The sequence below is a fragment of the Terrapene carolina genome, unplaced genomic scaffold (genome assembly GCF_002925995.2).
Source record: "Terrapene carolina triunguis isolate 2854851 unplaced genomic scaffold, T_m_triunguis-2.0 Scaffold700, whole genome shotgun sequence".
Taxonomy (NCBI): Eukaryota; Metazoa; Chordata; order Testudines; family Emydidae; genus Terrapene; species Terrapene triunguis.
In genome coordinates, this window is record NW_020665051.1 from 1 (window position 1) to 11,356 (window position 11,356).

General features: G+C 60.6%; 1 protein-coding gene across 1 annotated transcript; it reads left to right on the forward strand.

Annotated features, from left to right (window-relative positions):
- Nucleotides 1-2,544: 2,544 nt before the first annotated feature.
- Nucleotides 2,545-8,429, forward strand: LOC112120248 (nucleobindin-1-like). The gene is made up of 11 exons (XM_026659820.2): nucleotides 2,545-2,657; nucleotides 2,792-2,924; nucleotides 3,280-3,383; nucleotides 3,887-4,072; nucleotides 4,632-4,722; nucleotides 5,496-5,554; nucleotides 6,122-6,214; nucleotides 6,826-6,915; nucleotides 7,075-7,245; nucleotides 7,806-7,902; nucleotides 8,229-8,429. Exons 2-11 carry the CDS (start codon nucleotides 2,885-2,887, stop codon nucleotides 8,333-8,335), a joined length of 1,038 nt encoding a protein of 345 aa, XP_026515605.1. The 5' UTR covers nucleotides 2,545-2,657; nucleotides 2,792-2,884; the 3' UTR covers nucleotides 8,336-8,429.
- The last annotated feature ends 2,927 nt before the right edge of the window (nucleotides 8,430-11,356 follow it).

Here is an 11,356-nt window from a genome sequence, read left to right on the forward strand (position 1 = left end):
CGCGCGTGGTCAACATCGTGTGGCGAACGAGCCCACGGAAATAGCCTTCAATCAAACCGTAATAGGCTTCCCAGCAGCGTTTTCTCCCTCTTTGCCTCCCTGGGAGGTTCGATTTGCCTCCGCGGCGCTGGTTTTTTCCGTGTGTCCGGGGAAATCGAGGCTTACGATCCAAAATCGGCTCCTGTCACCGCGCCTCCTTACCGAACACACCTGCTTGTCTTGTCAATTATCGATCTGATCATTAAGGGAATCATTAAGAAAGAGAGAGATAACAAGACAGAAAAGTGGGGGAGGGATAGCTCAGTGGTTTGAGCATTGGCCTGCTAAACCCAGGGTTGTGAGTTCAATCCTTGAGGGGGCCACTTAGGAATCTGGGGCAAAAATCAGTACTTGGTCCTCCTAGTGAAGGCAGGGGGCTGGACTCGATGACCTTTTGAGGTCCCTTCCAGTTCGATGAGATAGGTATTTTAAAATATCATATTGCCTCTATATAAACCCATGGGACGCCCACACCTCGAGGTTTTTAAGGCCCGGCTTGACAAAGCCCTGACTGGGATGATTTAGTTGGGAATTGGTCCTGCTTTGAGCAGGGGGTTGGACTAGATGACCTCCTGAGGTCCCTTCCAACCCTGATATTCTATGATTCTATACTGCGTGCCGATGTGGTCGCCCCATCTCAAAAAAGATCTATTGGAATTGGAAAAGGTTCAGAAAAGGGCAACAAAAATGATTAGGGGTCTGGAACGGCTTCCATAGGAGAGATTAATAAGAATGGGACTTTTCAGCTTGGAAAAGAGACCCCTAAGGGGGGATATGATGGAGGTCTATAAAATCATGCCTGGTGTGGAGAAAGTAAATCAGGAAGTGTTATTTACTCATAACACAAGAACTAGGGGTCACCCAATGAAATGAACAGGCAGCAGGTTTGACACACACAAAGGGAAGTATTTCTTCACACAGCCCACAGTCAACCCGTCGAGCTAGTTGCCGGGGGACGCTGTGAAGGCCAATAGTATAACTCCGTCCAAACGAGAATGAGAGACGTTCACAGAGGATAACTCTACCCGTTCCTGTTAGCCAAGCTGGTCAGAGAGGCAACCCCATGCTCTGAGAGTCCCTAAACATCTGACTGCCAGCAGCTGGGAGTGGACAGGATGGGTCACTGGATACTAGGCCCGAGCCCCCCTGCTTCCCAGCTGGGCATCTGAGATCACCTCCCCCAGGCCCGCCTCTGTCCATTGTCTTCTCTCCAGGGAAACCAGGTCACTGGGCCTCCTCTCCTCTCTTCTGTGCTCTGGTCCCTCTGGCTGGAACCGGCTGGTCAGGTCACCGGGATCCTCTCTTTGCAGCCCATTGTCCTCCCACTGGCCAGAACCGGCTGCGATTCGTGAACTGGGTCATCAGGTCACCAGTCGCTGGGGTCTCCATCCTCCAGGCCATCGGCTGGGGTCCCAAGTTCCCTCTCCGGTCCGCTGTAACCACAAACTCCCTCTCCCCTCCCCTCATTAAACCAGTAACCCCCAGGGAAACTGAGTCCCACCCCGTTGGCATGCAAACCATTGGAAAACAAGACAGTCCCCCACTTCGTCACAGGACCTTTGGCCTGATCTAGTAGGGCCGTTCTTATGATTAATTCCTTGTTTCATCAATTCCATCAGTTACAGACAAGATCTATGTCTTCTGCCTTAAAGGCTTGGTCAGCAGTTAGAGGAATTCCTGATAAGTTGGAAGCGTCTCTCGTTAGTTTATTAATTACAGACAACACCTGCCTCTCAGCCATGAGAAGTCGCCTCTCTCTGGGCTAAATCAATGGGGCCAGAGGGAGAGGACACACGATCCATGAATAACACGCTACGGTCCGGTTAAAATTTGATGGCGGCTCCCACACAGTTCAGGGGGCCTGAGATGAGACCAAAGACTCCCCGGCCCCCCTGCGGGATTCCAGGACCAGCATTAACCCTTTCGCATCTGCTGGCGAGCACTGCAGCGTACGAGGGAAACTGAGGCAGGCTGCGGCCTGCTGAAAAAGATAGCGGAAAATTCCCCGCTGGCTCACGCAGGCGGCACCCCCCGGATCGGGCCCCGTGGGCGCGGTCACGTTTTGGCTGGTGGGTTCTGGGAAGGCGGATCTTGAAGACTCTCCTCTTGGGAGGATTACGGTAACGCCGAGTGCCCCCCACAGCTCAACTAGGCAAAGGGAGGATCATATACAGATGGGGAAACTGAGGCCTAGCTCCCCTCCCCGCTCTAACCACTAGACCCCACTCCCCTCCCAGAGCCGAGGAGAGAACCCAGGAGTCCTGGCTCCCAGCCGCCCCTGCTCTAACCACTAGACCCCACTTCCCTTCCAGAGCCGGGGATAGAACCCAGGAGTCCTGGCTCCCAACTACGAGCCCCTCGTGGTGCATCACCTGAAGCAGGATGGACGACGGTGTTCTGTGTGGTCGCTGTACGTCCCCGGCAGATTCTGTGTGTCCTGGAGGAGATGGGGGGGCGGGGGGTGGATCCGGGAGGGGCCCATGGCCTGACCTCTCACTGTCCCTCGGCAGGACACGGGGCTGTATTACCATCGCTACCTGCAGGAGGTGATCAACGTGTTGGAGACGGACAGTCACTTCCGCGAGAAGCTGCAGGCGGCCAATGCCGAAGACATCAAGGTGAGAGAGACGGGACGTGGGGGCTTTCCCCTCTGGGGGGCGCCCTATCTGGCCCCGGGGTGGGCGGGGGGGGGGGCGGGGCATGGGGAAGGGGGCGTGTCTTTACAGCAGCTCCTCCCCCCTGTCCGTGGCAGAGCGGGAAGTTGAGCAAGGAGCTGGACTTCGTGAGCCATCACGTCCGCACCAAGCTGGACGAGCTGAAGCGCCAGGAGGTCTCCCGGCTCCGCATGCTGCTCAAGGCCAAGATGGACGCCACCATGGAGCAGAGTGAGTGGGGAGCCCGGACGCCTGGGGTCCTTCCCCAGCGCTGGGAGGGGATGGGGGTCAAGTGTGTGTGTGGGGGGGGGGGGGCTGGGAGAACTCGGGTACTTTTCCCAGCTGTGTTAGTGGTACCTGGTGAACTTTCACCTTTCCCTCTCTGCCTCAGTTTCCCCACCTAAGCAAGGGAGGATGGGGGGCTGGAACCCCCCAGAGGGGAACGGCCCCATTCCCTGCCCCCCCCCGAGCCAGCCAGTCCCTGCCCTGGGGCCGGGTGGGAGCCGGCGCCCCCTAGAGGGGACAGGCCCCGCGCCCCATTCCCCACCCCCTGAGCCAGTCAGTCCCTGCCCTGTGTCTCCCCCAGACGTGCAGATCGATCACCTGGGGCTGCTGAAGCAATTCGAGCACCTGGACCCCCAGAACCAGCATACCTTTGAGGCCCGCGACCTGGAGCTGCTCATCCAGGCGGTGAGTGCGGGGGGGAGGAGAGGTTCGGAAGGAACCAATTCTTTGGGGCGGGAATGGGGCAGACAGGGAGGGGGCAGCAAGGGGGTTCGTGGGGGGGGGTTCATCCCATCCTCGTCCCGGATACAGCGATGGGAACCCCCCCCCTTGTGCGGGGAAACCCCCTCCTGTTAACCCTTTCACCCCCTCGTGGGGGTTCCCGTGGGTCCATTGGACTCGCCCAGCATGGGGTGGAGGGTAGAGGGTGGGGGCTGGTGAGTCTGCATGTGGTTGGGTCAGAGCAGGGGCGGGGCTGGGAGCCAGGACTCCTGGGTTCTCTCCCTGGCTCTGGGAGGGGAGTGGGGTCTAGTGGTTAGAGCAGGGGGGTGGGGGGGCTGGGAGTCAGGACTCCTGAGTTCTCTCCCTGGCTCTGGGAGGGGAGTGGGGTCTAGTGGTTAGAGCAGGGGGGTGGGGGAGCTGGGAGCCAGGACTCCTGGGTTCCGTGCTGACGGCCGCCCCTCCTGCAGGCCACCAAGGACCTGGAGAACTACGACGCGGCTCATCACGAGGAGTTCAAACGATACGAGATGCTGAAGGAGCACGAACGGCGCGAATACCTCAAGTCCCTGGACGAGGAGAAGCGGCGGGAGGAGGAGGCCCGGTTCCAGGAGCTGCGCCAGAAGCACAAGGAACACCCCAAAATCAACGTCCCGGTAATGACCCCTCCTCCCCCCCCGTGGGGGGCTGGGCTCACCCCCAGCTGGGCAGGGGGAGGGGGCAGAGCAGGACATGGGAGTTACCTGGGGAACTCCTTGCTACAGGGTGTGTGTGTGTGGGGGGACGGGATGCATTTGCCTGCAGAACCTGTTTCTGCAGGGGTAACAGGTCAGTGTTAATCTGTAGAACTCCCTGCTTGGGGGGTGGGGGGTTACCCCAGAGAGCCCACCGCTGTGCAGGATGGGAGGTTTGGGGGGGTTGCCTGCCTCTGTCCAGCTACGAGCCACTAGAGGGTGCCACGGAGCCAACGGCCAGGCTTGCGCTGAATTCATCTGCGGAACTCCATGCTGCAGGGGGCGGAGGTGGTCTCCGGTTGTGGGCTCGGGCAAGGGGAGGGGATTAGCGCACACACAGCCCCCCGCTCTGGGAAAATGTGGCGTAATTGCAGGGGGAAGTCAAGTGGGGCAGAACCTGAATGATGATTGGCAGGCGGGGGGCTTGGAGCCAGGAGACCTGGGTTTTATCTCCTCCTCCCCTTGACTCTGCCCCCTACAGGGCAGCCGAGATCAGCTCAAGGAAGTCTGGGAGGAGACAGATGGGCTGGACCCCAGCGAGTTCAATCCCAAAACCTTCTTCAAACTGCACGGTGAGGGGCCTATCTCCCGCTCCCCCCGCCCCGTGACACTCCCCACCCTTGCCCTAGACAGTCCAGAGTCCTCTGCCCAGCTCCCCCCTCCATACAGGGCCAGTGCCCCCTGCTGAGGTCACCCCAGGGGAGTCAGGCACATCCCTTCCTCTGTTCAGGGGATTTAGGGGCTGGGGGAGGGGGGCAGGCTTGGTAACACACTAGACCCCTTGGGGTGGGATGGGGGGGCTGTAGGAGGGAGCCCCCCCCAAGCCACCTCCCCCCCAGCATTTTCACACAGACCCGACCATCCCACCCCATAGTGGGTGGAGAGAAATTGACAAACACACCCAACCCCCCCACCCACCTGCAGCCCTTGGCCCCCCTGCGGGGCGGGCGGGGTTTGACACGGGGACGTCTGGCTCCTGGGAACTAGGAAACTTATCACCCGTCGGGGGCCACTGGGGGAGAGCGAGGTGGGACTGGTGCCCCCTAGAGGGGAAAGGCCCCATTCCCTGCCCCCCCTGAGCCAGCCAGTCCCCACCCTGGGGCCAGGTGGGAGCCGGCGCCCCTTGGAGGAGACAGGCCCCGTGTCCCATTCCCTGCCCCTGAGCCAGCCAGTCCCTGCCCTGGGGCCAGGAAGGAGCCGGCGCCCCCTAGAGGGGACAGGCCCCGAGCCCCATTTCCCCACCCCCTGAGCCAGCCAGTCCCCGCCCTGGGGCCGGATGGGAGCCGGCGCCCCCTAGCGGGGAGATTCCCCTGCCCCGGCTGCGCTCACCCACTGTCTGTTGCAGACACGAACAGCGACGGGGTTCTCGACGAACAAGAGTTGGAAGCGCTTTTCACCAAGGAGGTGAGCTCCCCTGGGTGTGTGGGGGGGCCAGGCGGGGGGTGAAGGTCTGTGCAGGAGGGTCCTGGACTCCAGGGCTCCCATTATCCTTCCTCCTGAACCCCAAGGGAGTGGGGGAAGCCGCCCCATGGCTGTGCTGGGGGTGGGCAGGAGGGGTAGTTGGACAGCAGGGGGTGGCAAACAGAGGGGGAGTGTGTGTGTGTCGGGGAAGAGTCCGGAAGGGAGCTGGGATGGGGGGGCGAAGATGCGGGGGCTGGCGGCAGAGGACAAGGAGGTGCTGAAGGGCAGATCTGCTGTGGGTCTGTATATTTGCGAGGGAGGGGAGCTAAGCTGTGGGGATAGCAGTGGGATGGGGTTGAGGAATGGGGTGGGGCTGACCTATGGGGGCAGGCTGGGTGAGACAGAGTATTGGAGGCAGCGGTGGGATGCGACCGGCGGGGCTGAGCGGTGAGGAGGATGGAATGGGTGGGGCCCTTTTGGGCAGCGGTGGGTGGGCGGGGCTGAGCCGTGTGGGTGGGCAGGGGCGGGGCTAAGCAGCTAGGGAGGCGTTGATCAGGTGTCTCCCCCCAGCTGGAGAAGGTCTACGACCCCCGGAACGAGGAGGACGACATGCTGGAGATGGAGGAGGAACGGCTGCGTATGCGGGAGCACGTCATGAAGAACGTGAGTGACACACACTCCTGGCGGGGGGGAGAGGGGGGGTCCTGGCCCTCAGTCTATTCTAGGGGGTCCTGGATTCCTGGCACCGGCAGATCGGTGGGTCGCGGCATCTTCAGTAGTGTTGGGTCCTATGTGTCCATTTTTGGTGCAGCTCGGCAGCCTGGGAAAACGGTCCCTGGAAATCCAGAAAGAGCCGTCTCCGGGTACCCGGCACGTTACCCGTCTCTGGGATGTTTCTCAATCAAGCTGTCGGTTCAGCGCGGCTCGTTTTCCAGCGAGCGATCCGCGTTGTCCGTAGTTCCCGGAACGCTTTCGTCCGTGGTCGGCTGCACTGTGTCCCAGGGGGTTCCTGTTTTGGGGGGGGTCCCCGTTCCAGCCTGCGGCTCCAGTACCTGCTCTGGTCTCCCATGGGGCAGGGAGAAAAATCAACCCCCCCTCCCCCCCAACACACACCCCACAGGGCCAGGGAGATGGGCACAGAGTTAGACAGAAAATTCCCATGTTGGGGCCTAGGATGGGGGATAAGAAGGGGGGTAGCTGGGGGGCCAGAGGGAGGGGTAGCGAGTGCTGGGGGGCCCAGACCCCATCTCACTCCTTTATCTCCATCCCCCAAGGTGGACTTGAACCAGGACCGGCTGGTGACGCTGGAGGAATTCCTGAAGTCCACCGAGAAGAAGGAGTTTAATGAGGCCGGAGGCTGGGAGGTGGGTGTCGGGGGGCGGCTGGGAGGTTGGGATTTGGGGGGCTGTGTCTCTTGGGGGGGCAGGGGGAGACTGGGTTGGGGAGTCTGTATTGCCTAACGGGGGTGGTGGTGGAGGGGAGGTGAGGGGTCGTTCCCGGCTCTCACCTCCCTCCCCCTGCAGACGGTGGACGAGACCCAGGTGTACTCGGAGGCGGAGCTGCAGCGGTTCGAGGCGGAGCTAGCGGCCCAGGAGGCGGAGCTTGGCCGGCGGGCGGAGCAGCTGAAGCGCCAGCATCAGGATCTGCAGGAGCAGCAGGTCCGGCTGGACGCCCAGAAGAAGGAGTATCAGCAGGTGGGGCCGCTGCGGGGTCCCCCCCCCATCCCCCCCGAAAGAGCCCCCCCCTTTCCCCACCCCCTGCCTTGCTCCATCCACCCAGGGGTTGGGGAGGGAGAGCCCCCCGCCCCTCCTCCCGTGGGTGTCTGCCCCTCTCCTGCCTAAGGTGGGGATCCCCCCCCCCCGGGAAGTGACACTGCAGGGGGCAGGCCTGTGCCCCTTGAAGTTGGGGGATGGGGGCCGCCCCCCTTCCATGGGTCTGGCCCCCCCGGGGAGTCGGGGATTTTGGGGTGGGGGATCAGCTGCCCCCCTCTCCCCCGCCCCCCACTGCTGTCACCGGGGGGGTGGGGATCGGCACATGGGGGGGAAATCTAGTTGCAGTAGCGGAGTTGTGTCTTTCCCTGCCCCCCATGTATCTGTCTCCGGTGGGGGGGATTTGGGGCAGGAGGGGGGCAGACACCAGCAATTCCCATCCTAGTGGGGGAGGGGTAAAGGCTGCCCCGCCTCCCCCATCAGCAGGGGCCAATGTGGGAGCAGGCCCAGGATTAACCCTTTCCTCCCCCCTCCCCCCCCCCAAGGCCGTGCTGCACATGGAACAGAGGAAAACCCAGCAGGGGGAGGCACCGGCGGAGGAGCTGAAATTCCAGGCCCAGGCCCCGCACGCCGCCCCGGCGGGTAAGATGGCGGTTCAGGACTCCTGGGTTCTCTCCTAGGCTCTGGGGAGGGGAGTGGGGTCTAGTGGTTAGAGCAGGGGGGGCTGGGAGCCAGGATTCCTGGGTTCTCCGCTCTGGGAGGGGATTGGGGTCTAGTGGTTAGAGCCGGAGGATGCTGGGAGCCAGGACTCCTGGGTTCTCTCCCCAGCTCTGGGAGGGGTGGTGGATTTGGGGTTAGAGCCGGGGGCGGGGGAACTGGGAGCCAGAACTCCTGGGTTCTCCATTCTAGGAGGAGAGTGAGGGTCTAGTTGCTTTGTGCCGACCCCCCTTCTCCTGTCTCCGTTCCAGATCCGGCCGCGCCGGCAGCCCCAGCCCACGCCCCTGAACAGAACCACGTGGAACCTCTCCAGAACCAGCAGCAGACGCCGCCACAGCCCGAAGTCCAGATCCAGTGAAACCCTGTGTGAGCTGGACATGGGCGGGGCCTCGTATTGGCCCCACCCCTCTCCCTCCTGGGCCCTGCCCCTTTTCCTTCCCCCCCCCCCCCCCCCCCCCCCCCGCGCAGGGCTGGGGTCCTAGTATAGCATCCAGGCCGGGGACTGGGCTGTCTGCAGTCCCTTTTTTGGCCACTGGGGGGGTGACATTGAGTCTTGTCTGTTTTCGGAGCAGGGGCATTGGTTGGAGCTGGGGGCTTCCTGCCCCCTAGTGCTGCATTGTGTTTCCCAGCTTCCCCCACTTGCCCGTGGGGGGCTGCTGCAGTGCATGCTGGGTAGGCCCAGCTCAGTCTTTTCCCTTCCCCATCCCACACACTAGCAGGTATTCTGGAGGTGGAGTTGCAGTGCAGGATGGGTAACCCCCCGCCCCCCGAATCCCTGTCATAGAAAGCTGCCTTGCCATTGGGTGGTGCATTATGGGTAACCCAGCCCCCCATCATGGAAATAGATTGTGCTATTAGCGCTGTGTCCCCCCCTGCCCCACCCCACCACACACACACACACGCCAAAAAGCCTCCTGCTTTTAGGGGGTGGGTCCTGGGTACTCCCCCCCAGAACCCATCTCCCCGTGTTCCTGGATGGGGAGTTCGAATGGGGAAGCACTTGAGGTTTGGCGAAGGGGTGTGTGTGTGTGTCTTGATTTGGGGTGGCAGGGAGCCCCCCCCCCAAGAATTCTCTCAGCTCCCACATCTTTCCATATTGCTCGTGGGCCCCACTGCCCCCTCCACCCCCATCTCTGCTCCATCTCCCCACCCTGTGCTGGTCGAGGCGATGAAATAGATGAACCACCCCCCCGCCCATCATCCTGAGCCCCTGGGTTTATAGCACAGGGGGACAGACCCCCCCCTTAAAATCCTTCATCCCCTGGCCACCTTCCCAAGCTGTGAGTGGGGTTCACTTGACGACTCCCCCCCCCCCCCAAATTCTAGCTGCAGTCTTAACACCAATAGAAACAGGTTCATTAAATGTGGGGGGGGTGGAGCTTCGCAGGGGGCAGAGCTTCCCCGGAGCTGGGCGGACCCAACTAGACCAGGGGCAGGGTGTGAGCAGACCCATGTTAGAAATTATGGGACGTGGCACCAGACTGTTCGAATCATGGGCATTTTGTGGGAGATCGGATGGGACCTAGACCTGGCAGGAGTTTGGGAGTGATGGTGGGGGGAATAGACCCCATGGCACCCTTAGCAGCGCTTCCCAGCTGCTGTGGAACGAAACTGACCAGGCCCCTGGTGTCTCCCCAACTCTCCCCTCCAACTCATACCAGCTTTAGGGGGTGCTCTGCTCTCCCCCCAATTCCGCAGTCTCTGCCCCACAGCACGGGGAGCAGTTGTGTGTGTCTTTCTGCCTCACTGTTTTCCCCACATAAAGGGATAATTTAAGACACAAACTGGTCTCATTTTTGGGCTGGCGTGGGGGGCTGCTTTTAGCCGGCACCGGGTCCGACTGAGACTGGGATCCTTTGTCCTGGGCTCCAAAGAATGTCAAAGAAGCTGAGAAAGTGATGGGGGTTGGGGAAAGGCTGGTCCCCAGGTGCAGTTTTTTAATCGGTTTGCTGATCGAAGGGAGGGGTTGGAGCCTGTGTGGGACTATTTTCTAAATCCTGCCCTACAATTCCCACCTTGTTTCTTGCATTTATATCCCACTGCAAATCCCATGAGAGATTCTCCCATGCTATGAAAAAAAATTTTTTTTCACACAATGCACAGTCAACCTGCGGAACTCCTTGCCACAGGATGTTGTGAAGGCCAAGACTATAGCAGTGTTCAAAAAAGAACCAGATAAATTCATGGAGGACAGGCCCATCAATAGCCATTAACCAGGAGGAACAGGGATGGTGGCCCTGGCCTCTGTTTGCCAGAGGCTGGGAATGGGCCACAGGGGACAGATCACTTGATCGTTACCTGTTCTGTTCACTCCCTCTGGGGCACCCAGCATTGGTCGCTGTCAGAGGACAGGACACTGGGCTGGATGGACCTTTGGTCTGACCCAGTCTGGCTGTTCTTATCCGTGAATATATTATGTTTATCAATGGAATTGAGATGCAATTTTTACCACTAGAAATAAAACCAATCTTGCTTAAAGCAGCTCAGAAAATACTTTCCCTCCCTGTGATCAGACCCCTCCAATCACCTTTGCTTACATTTAAGTATTAAAAAGCTTAATGGGGCTGGAGTTTTTTGCCCCCACCCTGTGAGGCCCCAAAGTATATTTTACCCCCATTCCTGCTGGTATGGCAGTGGGACATCCCCCCACCCCCTGAATCCCAGTCCAGCTCCAGTGCTCTGGGAGGGGGGTTCATGACCGTGGAGTGGGGAGAGACTTCCTATTGCTAACAGGATTCTTGTATAGAGCAGGAGAGAGACCCTGAACCGGGCCCTGGCAGATGGTGGTGGGGGTGTCACCTTCCTGGGCAGCTGGGACTGCAGGAAAGATTTGGGGGGGGCTGTGGTGGGGAACCAGCCGCACCTGAGCAGCGCTGGGATCAAAGGGCTACCAGGACCCCAGGATGCATCAACCAGGGAACCCCATGTGGGAGCAGCGAGGTGGTTTGGCCTCTGGATCAGGCCCTGGGGGCAACACTGGGGGAATCATACGCCCAGTTCTAGGGCCTGCAGTTACCAGGGGAGGTGGGGGCTTAATCAGCACAAGGCAGATTTTGGTTGGAGCTTAGGGAAAAGTTTCGGGCTCTAAGGAGAGGTCAGTAGGGGCCCTGACTTCCTGGGCAGGTGGGGAGGTTTAAGGCTTGGTTGGACAAACAGCAGGCTGGGCGAGTCTAGGCTCGCTCAGTTCCGTTCTAGGTGACAGAGGTCAGCCCAGCTGATCCACGTGTCTTTGGTGGGCAGGGAGCCACTGTGTCAGGCATGTGTAATCAGTGACTCAGGCCAGCCTTGGGAAGAGCTTTAAACACCTACCCCGTGCCCATGAGTCACCTGCCATGGCGCCTGGTCTCTGTGCATCTTGGGAGTCTTCCACTCAACAACT

Coding starts and splice junctions, on each gene's coding strand:
- LOC112120248 (XM_026659820.2), top strand. CDS start 2,885: ATGCTGCTCAAGGCCAAGATGGACGCCACCATGGAGCAGA. Junction 6,916..7,074: donor ATGAGGCCGGAGGCTGGGAG/GTGGGTGTCGGG, acceptor CTCCCCCTGCAG/ACGGTGGACGAGACCCAGGT. Junction 7,246..7,805: donor AGAAGAAGGAGTATCAGCAG/GTGGGGCCGCTG, acceptor CCCCCCCCCAAG/GCCGTGCTGCACATGGAACA.